Raw genomic sequence first — 14,022 nt, 5'->3', positions numbered from 1 at the left:
CTCCTTTTATATCTCAGAAACATTTCTGACAGTCCAGATGAAACTGCTGAGATATTGCAGCGTTTCACCTCCCTGTAAGACCTGTGAGTGAATTGGGTGAAGTCATGCTTGTTTACCTTTGCACCAGGCAAACGGGACCCGGGCCTTACTCTCTCCGGCATTCCAGTCCCCTGGGTATACGAATATACCATTCAATGGACGATCTATACGATGGAAATCTGAAGCACGTGGTCACATTTATCCACGTCGGTGACGGGTCGAGTGGCCCTTCTGAATATGGTGGTACTCCCCCAACTTTTATACCATTTCTCCAACCCACCCATGTACGTCCTGACTAAGTTCTTCAGGGTGTTTGAGCCACGGATCAGGGAATTTATTTGGAATACAGGCCGAGGCAGAGTGGTGCTGGCGAAGTTGTAGATGCCACTAAACCTGGGAGGTTTCGCAGTTTCAAACTTGGAACAATAATATTTAGCCTCTCAATTACAGTGGGTGGCTAGATGGCTCTCAAGCCTGCAGTTGTCGAATACGGCCCCTGAGCTGCCACCCTGGACACTTGCCAATGTACCCCACTTCTTCCACCCTCTTACACATGCAGGGGCGCCGGAGTTACTGTTTCTGAGCATTGCACACCGTTGTTATTGGTGGAGCCTCCAGCTCACGTGTGCAAGTGTTCCTTATGCACCTGCGCTGGCCTTACTGGGCACACCTAGAAACGCAATGCCCATATCCGCGGCAGATCTGGAGTCCTGGCATGCCGCAGGTCTCCACACGCTGGGAGATTTATATAGCAACAACACTCTGACCCTCTTTGACGTCCTGACCTGTGAAACTGGTTTGTCGTCAGGACATTTTCTTCTGTACCACTCACTTTTAGCGTTACTGACACAGCACCGGAGGGATCTACTGAGTGAACTATCTCCCCACATGACGGTGCAGTACCTGCAGGTTTGGGAACAGGTAGACACTTGTGCTCTGGCTGGCTAGTTGGTTGCAAGGACACACACACCGCACCTATACATGCTACCTTGCGTGCTCACTGGGAGGGAGACCTTACGTGGCCCTGTACGGATAAAAAAAATGGCCTGCTGCTCTGGAGAGCCCCACTAATCTAACACGCAATCTCGCCTGATTCAGTTTTACATACTGAATAGGGCCTACCTCACTCCCACCAAAATCAAGAGGTATTTCTTCCACACTGATGCAGCCTGCCCCCGATGCACGCTGTTTGCGGTGGACCTGCTGCACATGTTGTGTTTCTGCCCCCCTCTGCATGGGTATCGACAAGGTGTAACAAGCCGATTCTCCATCTGCCCAACGACGCTGGTGCTGCATACATGGGAAGCATGCATATTGGGTATATTCCTCAGGAGTAAGAAACATAAAGCAACCTCAAGAGTTTTAGACTTAGGCCTCTTAACAGCTAAACAACTTATCACTAAAAGGTGGAAAGCATCAGAATCAAAGGCTGTACTCTATTTAGATAGTAAGTTAAAACTATTTTCAGAGCTGCCCTAAACCATACTCAATAAACAATGGGGTATGCTACCAGCTTTAGAAACACTTTCTGAGAGCGAGATTAGATATGGGCTTTAGCGTTTTGAAGATAATTTCAACGGCGTGGAAGGGGTAAGTATAACCACTTTCACGCACATTCTGGAGCGTTGACCTAGAGACTCAGCGTTCGACAATAATGCAAGTTGGTGCCATAAAAAAGGAAAGTAAGATGAAGGGAACCAGTGCTTCCGACCAAACATGTGTCAAGTGCAGGCAGGTGGAAACAAATTAGCTGGTGCCAGGAATGCTTACAATCAAAGCAACAATGAGCTGGCTGTTCCCCCAATCTCCCTTTAAGGAGCCACAAGCTCCTTACGTGTTGACGGGGGAGCTACGGGAGCCACTGCAGCTGCATTTAGTTGAACTCCCGAATTGGACAATAGGTTAAATGAATTACAAACCTTCAAACCTGTGAGAAGTACCGGGGGCGGGACCGTGCTTGCATTAACTGCTGTAGCACCTCGGACAATTATCTTAGATTGAATTAATCGTCTGAAGGAATTTAACTATTGATCGTGGAATTTGTAGGGTTGTGTTGCAGGAACCAGTTTTGTTAAAAAGTGTAAAGTGCTTATTTTTTCTTTCTATTTTTTTGCACCTATTCACATGTTCTAGTCAGCAGCGATAATAATTCTCGTCAGTATTGTGTTGTAGGATCGTTTTTACATTACAGTAAAACCTACCCTATTCGATCAAGTCCACTCAGTCCACTGGAGCTCAATACCAAGTACCTGTGTATCACTGCCTTGTGAAGCGTGCTCCATTTAAATTTAAAAACATTCAAAAATGTGAAACGTTGTCATCTGCTTCTGTTCTGTAGCAGTCCCAGCTGCCTCACTACTCTGAACGAAAAATAGAGGAGTTTGAAGAACACATCGAAAAACTAAGGAAGGACTACCAGAGTCACCTGTGGAAACTGAGGCGTTTGGACCCCTCTTCCAAAGAACATCCATGGAAACCCCGTGGCTACACAAGAAAGAGACCTACAGATAACTTGACTGTTGGAAGTGATCCAGGTACTTATTTCAAAGGATATTAAGATAGAATTCTTTATGTCAAGCATTGACTTTTAACTAGGGATCCCAGAGAGTGGCCGCTAATGCACAGCTCACTAAAATGCTAATTTCCTTATTTTAGGGCTGTTGATTTTTTTCAGGCGCGTGGTTCCATTGTTGAGGGTGACTCTAGTGGTTCTTAACCTGGGGTCTGCGGTACTTGCTCAGAAGGTGTGAAACTTTTTCTGAAATTAAATATTAGATTACTAAACTAAAAGCAAATTAAAAAGTTTAAAAACGCAGTGCAAATGAGAAGGAATTTGAAATTTGAAGCTAAATGTTAAATTGGCATCCTTATCTTGATTTGTGGGAGCAGAGCAGGTAGAGTAAACGGAATCTAGTATGCACTGTTGGTGCACTCAGTTGAAGGAACAGTGATGTGCTGACAAAAAAAAAAGCATGCACTAGAAGCAAAAAAGGACAGGGTGATATGCTAGAGTCTAGTATTTTGGTTCATTGTTTAGAAAAAAACTACATTTTGATACAGTCCAACCTCCCATTAAAATGTCGATGTTTGCATTTATTGTTTGTGAATTCAATACAAATCATAATTTGTGTCTTTGTTTGATGTACATTTTTTCTGTATTTGTGTGTATGGGTATGAGGTTCAATTTATAGAAATGTCTTCGGTGGCGGTGTGCAGCTTCCAGTTATGATTTAGTGGGGGTCCACAGAATTCAACAAGTAAAGAACAGCTGCTAGAGAAACAATCTACAATACCTCAAGCAATCTGCAATACCTTCAATGTGCAATCAGCCTTACTTCTATCAAAATGAAATAGGACTTTGCATGAGGATTCAATACAATAAAATCTTTATAAGTAAAGTGATTTGCTCACATTGTGTCTATAAGATAAATCTACGCCATCTTGAATGTCTACATAGTGAGGCAAGAGAGAGTAACTTCTGTGTCCCTGTTACTAATCCAAATTGGTGCTGCTTGCCTCTTTGAGCAGACCAAGAACGTTTTGCGTTGTTTATTCATTAGTTTTCCCTCAGTGAACTGACATGTAGACATATAGAGATGCATCAGATGCAGGAATCAGTGCAACATGGGTGGCCGTACAAAAGGGCATCTAGTCGGTTGCCTGAGTGTGACTGAGCTGCAAGATGCAAACACATGAACGTTCCATCCTCAGGGAGCACCAACAAGGCACACGAGGGGATATAAAGTCAGCCTTTCAACTCTGGGTGTATAATGCACCTTTTAATGCCAGTGTTCTCACCGTCACTTTCTAGCAGATCAGATGGTTACAAGCAGATGAAGCTCAGGAAGACCTTCCTGTAGCAGCATGGCTATGGTAAGATAAGACCGCAGCTAAGGAGGAGCACCTTTGCCAGCCTGCAGAAATGATGTGGTTCACTTAGGAGTTTAGATCTCTTTCATGATCAGATGCATCATGTAAACAATGTTGAAAATATGTCATTACAGATTAAACTGAAAGCAAAAAGAGACTAATGGCTTCTGTTTCTTGTGTGGTTATTGTGTGTTTGGGCCACATCTCAGTCCCCAAGCACTGATCGAATTGAGAGAAATGTACCATTGGAAAGCAGAGATGTTTCCCTTTCCAGTGGTGCCCACCGCTATTGGATACTTTTTTTTGGAACACTGCAGGAAGACCTTTCCTGAGCAACAATGCATTCCACTAGACCAATGTGGCATTATCACAAGAAGAGGCTTGTTTTGGCTTCTCCGACCCGGGTCAGTGCTTCATAGCTACTTAGCACCTACACAGTCTTCTTGACCCCCTCCATTGAAAGCCCACTACATTAGAGAAAAACATTGTTTAAAAAGGAAAGGGTGGAGACTTTCACCAGGTCACCCCCAACATCCCAAGTAATCACCCAACATCCCAATGTAGGGAAGGTTGAGGGTTTACCCATTATTTGGCTAACCAGTGCAGAAGAGAGCCCACTATTTACCATGGATTAGTTGCAAAAAAGAATTGGTTGTTAACTGGCCTATCTGGCATCAGATTCCATCCCCACAACTGGATAGCAAATAGTCTGTCTGCTCACACAGGGTGGCTGGCTGATGAGAATTTACCCAAATCCCCCCTTCCTTCGAGAAGCAGAAAACCCAGCAGACACATGGAAACAGCTTTTGTTTAAATTTAAATCGATGGGCTTGGGGAATAACCTATTAGCCCCCCCCCCCCAACCCCACCTCTCAGCCCCGGCAAGAGAAAGACTCTTGAGTTTGGAGAGTGAGTACTTTACCCTTAGATACTAGGGTTTGTATCAAAAAAGGAATCAGGTGGATGATGGTCCACCCTGTAATTAGGCTGCATCCCACAAACTCCAGAGCACCAAACAGTCTTTTTGCCTCTCTGGGAAGGTTGACTGGGCAGATGCACCCAATCACATTGGCCCAAATTGTCTATCTGCAACCCTCATGAGGGAGGAGTAAATTGTGGTGCTCCGCTAGAACCCAGGATTTTCTTTTAATGAAAGACTGGGGGGGAGGGAGGGAGTTGCTCTTTACAGGCATCGGTCTGCACCACCTCACCCCTGGTGCAAAGTCTGTTTTGTTTGCCTCTCTGGGTGGCAGATTTGTGGAATTTAACCCCAATCTGGGTATTTTCAAGGAGGAGAAAACCCAGAACGCATGAGGAAATTGTCCCTTTGATAGAGTAAGGAGCCATCAGCAGGGGCAATATTACTGAATCACACTGGCCTAAAGCTGTCTTTCTGCTCCCTCGGGGCAGATTGATGGCATTCACTCCCTATCAGCCTGATTCATTCGGGAAGAAAGCTCACTAGACCCCAGAAGACATGGTTTAATGAGGTTGGATGCTAGCCGTTACGGTCATCTCCCCCGCCACCTCGGCACACAGTCAGTCTGCTCCCACTTGAGGCAGATTGGGGGAATGGCTTACTGGTACCAAAGCTTCACTTTAAATTGTAATTTCATCTCTTTCCATGGGGAAAGATCAGGATGGGGTAATGTCTTTTGGACCTCAAAAATAGGCCTTATACTACCACATTGTCACTCTTTTCATCATGCCAGGTGGTGCAGTATTGAGACCAGGATTTGGCCAGCTTCTGTATAAGGTACCAATCATGAGTAGCTCTGAAAACCTAAGGCTTAGGAGGATCCAAGGTGATGTGGCTTGTATGGACTCTTGTATATTTTCTTATCCCGAATGCCCTGCAAGTGTCAAAGGTATCCTGAAAATACTGTAACTCTCCTCCTGGAAACGTGAGATGAAATTTGTGTTTTTTTGCATACATTGTGCAGACCGTTCTGGTAAGAAAACATGCTGCGACTAACGCAAGTCATACCTGGTCTCTCTCGAGTTTCTGGTTTTCGGAAATACCCATGATTGGTAGGTATATTTGGGTTCTGGCCAGCCCCATGTCCAAATACTGTAAAATTGATGTAAATGCAACTATTGAGACATTTCCACAGTGTGTTTCTTAGCATAGGCGACAGGCTCATCCACACAAGTTGGATAACTTTTTTTATCAGTAGTGTTGAATGTTAGCCTATGGGGCTTTCCCAGGTAATTCCAGAACTTTTTCTCACAACGTTATGCAGGGATGCTGTGATTTCACCCAAAGCTTGACTTTCGCAGGGCTCTCTTTGCTTGCAGACAGTCTCACCTTTTCTGGTGGCTCCCAGCACACCCACAGCCAGGCCACAATCAGACTGTAGACTAAGAGTTGTTAAAAAAATAAAATAAAAAAAAGGCAGCAGGCCTTTTTCAACTGTGCACCCAGGACCTTGTACAACAACCCAATATTTATCAGAACAATCCCAACATTGCTGCTGAAAATTAGGGAAGCGTTGAAGATGCACTTCCACTACATCACAGTGCATTAACAGTCCACAAACCACTTATCTCTTCTATAGCTCATTGAATTTATGCACGTCTGAAGCGATTTGCTGCTTTTTAGATAGGTTTGCACTATAGAAATACCACATGAATATACATGCACTCTATCAAGAAAGAAAAAAAGCTTGATTTATGCCAGCTATGCCACCCTGGTCTTCTTCAGGTGAGTACTTTTTGGAAATATTTGGGTTTGTGAGGTTGCCTGAGTGTAGGTCGATTCTAGACCCAAATACCATAGCTACTCGCATCTCATGAATTAATGTAAATTTAATGTACAAATCTTGATGCCTCCATTGTTAACGGTTTGGGCCTTTTCTGTACCTGGCAATATTCCTAGCCACCCAAGTGCAGGGGTGGACTGGGAACCCAAAGCAGCCCTGGCAAATTTGTCTGATCAGCCCCCATACTGTGCATATCCAGCGAGCACACTGAACGAGCTTCACCACTTCACCAGGATTGGGGGGGGATGAAGGGACTGTCCTTCCCCTAGTAAATATGGGAAAAAAGGGCAAAAATGGTGCAATCTTTAATGGAATCTCTTCAGTGTTTTCCTCTCTGTCGCCCTCCAACAATGCCTCTCATCTCCTCATTCTCTTTATAGCCCCTTTCTCACATGTATATCATTTGTTTTATAGCACCCCTCATATCACTGTAGGGTGTCAAAGCTTTTACTTCACTCACACATACAGAGATAATGAATCATACGTGTGTAAATCAGTGTGTAGAAAATGTAGCATGAGATAAAGGGGACTACAAGGTGTAGGTAGGCATTTTTTAGGAGTGCTTGGTCTGAGGAAGCAGAAACTCAGGATTCAGAAGGTAGCACAATGGTTAGGATTGACTATACTAATAATAATTTATTTCTACTCAAACCCTTTTTTAGTAAAATGAGGGTAATGAAAAACTGGGGAAAACTTAATTTTCTAACCTGGATTGCAGTTGATGGCAGTTCATAGCTCACTGTGCTAGATTACTATTGTACTTTATGAACTGCACAGTAACAAGAGGATCTCTGTGACAAAAGCAATAACCCACTGAGCAATACGCCTAAAATACTGTTCTGTGATGTGCATCATACATGTTCTTTGCCACAAACATATTAACCCTTTTCACTACCTTAGATGAGTCAAAACTGCCACTAGACAAAACTCCGCTCTCTCTCTGGAAGGTATATTAATCACCAGATTTATCTTGGCACTTTTATTGTTGCCTTGAAACTGTTGAATACACAAGGAACTCTGCAGTGCCTATAAGACTGCTGCACTGCTACATAACCGGCCCCCGAGTAACAAAAGCGTCCCCTCCCCACCCTTCTAGCCTCCTGGGGAAACACCCGATTCCTGCTATGGCCAGCCCGACCTTGCCCAAGTTTGCTACCATTTTTATTGAGAGACATGGAAGTGCTGGATTAGTAGTACATTTGTTATTTCCTGCAAATGTAGACATTTTCCCTTTGAAATGTGTGAGGAGATTTTGTGGTTTCACTCTAAAATTCACATAAGTTTTCACATTTGCAATGCATTTTGAATAAGGTGGTCCTGGCAATCAGGCAAGCCACACTACCCTGGGCTTCTCTGGATATCTAATTTTTAGAAATGTCTGGGATTGTTAGGATTCTCTTGATGGTGGCTGATACCATGCCCAAATATAACACATTCATATTCTATAAGAATGCTTTTTGGAAAGGGTGATTGAAGACAGCTTTTTTCTTCTTCCTGACCCAGTCAATAGTTCCACCTACACACATGGGATACCAATTTTTTATCCAAGATATTTTATTGGTTTTCATTATACTTCAATCAGTTATGCACATAAAGAACCCTCAAATCTTCCCAATACCTTGCTTCAAAAACAATTGAGTCCTTGTGTTATTAATTATACCTTGAGTATTAAACTAGTTTTCCTGAACTTTCCACCCTTCCACCCAACACCAAACATTTTGGACCTCCACGGGACGTTCACCACTATGCAGACTGTTGTGCTATCATCAGTTTCTTTCTCATTGCCTTCCTGTGACCCCCCCGTGTAAGGGTCGTCCCTTAGTAGGTGAATCATTTCAGCACCTTCCATTCGGTCGGTATCCTTCTGATTGGTGTGTCAGCAATGGGTCAAATATTGATTCAGTCATTGATTCTTTCAAGCATGTTTGATGCAACTTTTTCCTTTGCCATAACGTTCAAAAGATGTGTTTACAAGTGTGTGATGGGAGTAGGTTCTTTTTTTTCTTCCAGTTTTTCACTATTATGCCCCCATCCCCCCCCCAACAAAAAAAAAAACAATTTCAGAGCAGAATTGTGTATGCTTTCATCTCAATGCACAGGTAGTACTCCTGTGAGAACTTGCATCAGCTCTTCGGCTATCAAGTTTACCCAGCATAGACTTAAGTGCCAAGAGCATTTCTGTCCAGGTGGGTTTAATTTGGGACATTCTCAACATATAAGGAATAAGTTCCCATCGCGCCACATTCTTTCCAGCACACCAGGCTAATTGAGGAATGGAACTTATGCAGTTCAAGTGGATATAGATATCAATCAAATAATAGCTTGTATTGCACATCCCTCCACACCACGCTATGGATGGTCTTGTTCAGATCTCCCCATACATGTGTTGATTGGCCCTTCATGATCTCCCTGCCTGCAACCTTCTTCCATTTGGTCCTATGTAGGTAGTGTGCTGTCATGGATACTTTTAGGAGAAGCTTATTTATTGTAGAGACTACCCACCTAGATCTAGCTGTGTGCCATACAAATTTCTCTCTTCGGGCTAGTTACCTTAGGACTGCTTCCGTAAACGTGAGGTGTGAGACCCATTGTCTTAGCTGCACACAGTACACTCTTTTTCGTCAAGCTGAAGTTATTGTTTATATTACGTCAATGTTTTGATCTCCACCCTCTATACATATCTGCAACCATGAGGCAGTCTCCCAGACATCAAACAGGCCTGGGTGCAACTCAGGCATGACGGGAGTGATTGAAGTGGATGGAGGTGTGTGGTGAAGGATAGATTGGTAAACAGGAGCTCCCATCTAACAATGTGGTGCTCACCAGAGTGCTTAGGTATCTGTTTACAGGCCTTTCTGTCTTTGTATTTCCTCCTAAATCCCAGGTCGTATGACCCTCTTTGGCTCTATCCATGTGGACTGATTGTTTATCCAAAACCTGTGCATTCCATTTGGTTAGCACTCTCAGTGCACAGCTCTGTACTATGTGTGCATATTTGGGAGAGGTACCCCCACTTCCTTCTGTCTGGGCGGCGCAGTAGTTTATTTGAAACTTGATGTGTTTCCCCTCCAAAATAGATTTCATGTTCATGCTCCTCAGGATGGATAATACATTTTCCTGGATTGTAATAGGTAAGGCCTGGGGAAGATAGATATATTCGTGGGACGGTATTCATTTTAATGGCATTAATTCTGCATATTTACAACACCGGCAAAGCCATCAACCTTCAAATGACCTCGTAAACTCTGAATAAGAGAAGGATCCTATTTTATTTTTATTTTTATTTTTATTATAAGTCTGCTACATTTGATGTTATCATGACCCCCAAGTAAATGTCCCCTTCTGATGCGTTACTTATTTCTTATGGATTTTTTTTTACCTCAACCAGTTCAGTTTGCAAGAGAGACAGATCAAAAATCTCTATTTTAGACGCATTTACTCTGAAGCCCAAGACTCTTTCGTATTCAGTTTGCTGTGCTTGTAACTGGGGGAAAGATAATGTTAGCTCTTTTAATGTTAGGGGTATGTCATCTGTTAATAGCATTATCTTGAGAGTGTCTCGGTCGAAATGTAAACTTTTCATCTCTATCAGCCCGTATTCTGCTAGCCTGCTTAGGGTAAATAGCAGCGAAGAGAGTGAGCACTGAGATCAAGTCCTACATTTAGTACCATCCTCACCAGTAAAAACCCGCCAGTGCCCTAGCCACGAACTTTGGACCAAATCACCTTTTTATAAGCACCTTCTCTAGGGAGCCGCAGTCCACATATTGAACGCTTTTTTCTGCTTCCAGAATGACCAGTGTAGCTGGTACTGCTTTCATTTTCAACCAGGTGGACAACCTGTCTGATGGTGCCATGGGTCTAGTGATATGCAGTAAACCCCAGCAGGACTGGGTGAATGAGGCCTACTGAGATCTTGTTGTAGGTCTTAGTATCTACGTTCGGGGGCACAATTGGTCTGTACGATTAGCACAGTTTGGTGTCTTCTCCTTGCTTATTGTGGCCTCTACCATCTTTGGCAGCACCCCTCAAGTGGTTAAGGAGGACTTGTAAACTTTTACCAACATGGAGGATAGCAATCTAGAGAAAGTCTTATAAGCCCCTCCGTAAAACTATATGAGCTTGGTGCTTTGTTGGACGTAAGCATCTTAGTAGCTGATCTTATTTTTTCCTGTGTATTGGAACTTCAAGCCAGTGGCTTGAATAAGTGTTAACTTGGTGACCGGATAACTTTCTAAGTAGTTGTGATGGCTACAATAGAGAGCTGGGAGTAACTCATAAAAAATCCTTCAAATTTGTCCTCACTTATGTTTTCTTTCCACTGTCTAAAGCGAGTTCCTTAACTAAATCTTGTTCTTGTTTGATACAGCGATAGCGAGCCAGGTGGGGGCCTACCTTATTTCTCTGCGCGTAATGCATGTGTTTTAACTACAGGAGAAGAATTTCAGCTTTATTTTTGGCAAGTGCATGTATCTGTCCGATCCCAGGCCCAAATACAGCAGACGGCCAACCCAAACTATTCTGTCTTATCTTGCCTATCTTCACATGGTCACATTTTTAGGTGTTTTCTGGTACATACAGCAATCCCACAGGACGTAAGGAAGTAGTGAGCAAGTGAAGGTGTACATCTCCAGGGTGAGGCTTCTCCCTCACTTTGTAATAACCATGATGAAAAGCCCCAAAACATGACAGTTAAACATTATGTTTAAAACAGTTGCTAGTTTGAGCAACTCGTATTAATCACGGTTTCTCCTTATATATTTTACTGGTAGCTGAACATTTCTGAGCCATCTGCTTGCCCTTTTTCCAAATCGCATGAAAAGAAACTAGCTTAGTACTAGTACTGTTTATGTTGGTCATCAGAATCCTATTTGGTAGCATGATTTATTTTTCTTTTATCCTTGCACTGTAGTTCCTTCACTGTTCGCACTTATGACATCCATGTTGGAGCTGAGCAGCACTACTATGGCACTGGGCTTTTCAGATATAATTAGTATGTTCTTTCAGGTAAGTCAGATTCCCAGATGCTGTAGTGAAAGGAAGCTCTATGATCATTAGTTTTACTTATTCCTTTGGAACTCCTAAGATCTACCTTTGATTACAAACTTAAAACGTTTGTCTCTACTGTTTATCAGATTCAGTCATTTCCTTAGTCCAGTTTCATGGGTCAGCTCCTTGTTCTATTGATACATCTGCAGTCATGTTTCTAGCCCGGGTTGATTCCAAGTCTATCTTTATTATTCTGTGACAACGTTTGTCCTTGACCCATCATCTCTTGTCCTGCATACTGTTGACCCTTAAAGTTCGTTTTCCAATCTTATATCATGGCTGCTCCCCTAACACTTAATATCTCTAGCCCTGGCACTTCCAAGTTGTAAATGTCTTTACTGTCATTTCCCAACTTTGATTTCAGTATATTTGATTTACCGGACCCCTTTTTAAGACATGGGGACCCTAATTCATAGAAAGCATTAGGGCTGACCTACAGTCATCTTATGCCGCAGATTTCACTACATTCATGCTCAAACAAATAACAAGTATTTTAATATTGCTGTGAGATTTGTTTTCTTTTTAATGTTTCACCTAGAGTTGCCTGAAATAAACCTTCCATGTAAAGAGTCCTATGGGGTTAATTGGACAGCAGGCCTGCCCGTCTGTGCGAAGTTCTCAAGGCCAAATGCTAAACTTATAAATGCGATTTGGAGGCCTTTCTAGATTATTTCCAGGAATGAGCGAACCAGCAGGTATGCCGATGCGTCAGCCAACAATGAATGCATCTCAAAGTTTCCCCATCCTTACGTCTTGATGAAGACCATCTCTGATGGTTCCAAGTAACTGTGATCACTTGGATCGAAACGTCAGTGTTCTCAAACTGTCTGTACTTGGGTTAATCCCCTTCTGGACTGCTAAGAAAACCTTCTAGTTGCCATTGTTTGATGAGGATTTCGGATTTAGCTCTACTTGACAGACAGCACCCAGGTGGCTTAAGCACTGCAAACTTCGCCTTTTACTTGTATTTTCTGTATCCATTCAGCTCATTTTCACTTGTCACTCTGTATGGGCACTTCTGTCCCATTTCACACATTTGGAGCAACCTTCAGTTCAATGAGCATAGACAGCTTCATGTACTTGCGCTATATTACATGCATTTGCAGTATTCCTTTTTCTGGTTGTGTTTTCTATTCATGCTTTTTTTGTGCTGCCATTAAACAAAATTGGTCTTCCAAATTTACCGATCTACAGACAGGACTATTTTGTTGATTGTACCAAACGATACCCAGTTCCTAAGGTTCACTGGGGCACCCCATTAGATTTTAATGTTGAACAGTTTTGGGCACACTAAACTCAGTGAGTTTAATTGTTTTCCCTAAACTTTCCTGAACATTTTGTAATCACTTGTCAGATTATTGTGACGTGGTAGGTTCTAGTGGGGCTTAAGGTAAATAATCCTTGATTTTTACCTTGGAAGCGGAGAGTCACCTTTAATTAAGATGGCATCATGGAAGAAAGCACTCTGCTTGAAGGGTTTCTAACTTGGTCCTACTGCTCCTGAAGGACAGTTGGCTTGTTATGTGCAGCTGTCCGCTCATTTCGGAGTCCCTGAAATGAGACCATATCCCTTCAGTATCAATTAACTTCCATTAACTTGATATCTGAATTTATTTCCGATTCTCACTGTGTGTGACCTACTTGGTTGTCCGCTGCACACATACCCTCTCACCTTTCATAGACTCGCCATGATAATGGTTCATTTCAACCCTTGCACATGTTTACTTGATCTGCATAGAACTTTAAGATGTTATGGGCCAATCGTCTCCCATGGACATTCATCTGGCCTGTGCTCTTCTTTCTTCCTGCCACATGCTAAAAACTCATTTCCGCTCTTGCCACCTTAGCAGGAAACATATTTAGCAGGGTTTTCCATACATCTACCCTTGCTGTTTAGGTGCTGCCTTCTGTGGTGATCCTTTCCCTTTCAAATATCTGTTTCCATAAGTCTTTACTTTATATCTTTGCGTTGGCTTGTTTAGGCACAAGCTCTACATATTAAAAAAAATATCACATTATAGTGCAAGAGTTTTTACCTGTGTTCATTCAGTCTGTAGGCCTTTCTGGTTGGGAGCACCTTTAAAATTAGACAACCCCCAGCAAACGTGCAAATGAGGGTAAGGAGTTTCCCACCAGGAAAATACTCTTGGCTTGACTCCTACCACTGACAGCAGTAATTTCATATTTAGGTTTGGAAGCTTGAAGGAACACTCCCAAAATGTGTTAGGATTAAAAAGGAAAGTTATTACTACTTTTTGTTAACTGGGCCTTTTGGTAGGTGGGAGGAGGATAAGAAATTGGG

The 14,022-nt window shown here is 42.8% G+C and overlaps 1 protein-coding gene across 1 annotated transcript in view; it reads left to right on the top strand.

The window, feature by feature from the left end:
• LOC138293376 (uncharacterized) overlaps positions 1-14,022 on the top strand; it is an 87,241-nt gene that overhangs the window by 67,808 nt on the left and 5,411 nt on the right. The window contains exon 4 of the mRNA XM_069232572.1: positions 2,378-2,573. Within this exon, the coding sequence (XP_069088673.1) occupies positions 2,378-2,573 (196 nt within the window). The remainder of the gene's footprint in view (positions 1-2,377; positions 2,574-14,022) is intronic.

This window comes from Pleurodeles waltl, chromosome 4_2, assembly GCF_031143425.1.
Source record: "Pleurodeles waltl isolate 20211129_DDA chromosome 4_2, aPleWal1.hap1.20221129, whole genome shotgun sequence".
NCBI classification, from domain to species: Eukaryota; Metazoa; Chordata; class Amphibia; order Caudata; family Salamandridae; genus Pleurodeles; species Pleurodeles waltl.
Note: the sequence above shows the minus strand (reverse complement) of the source record. Positions and strands in the feature narration are given on the sequence as shown.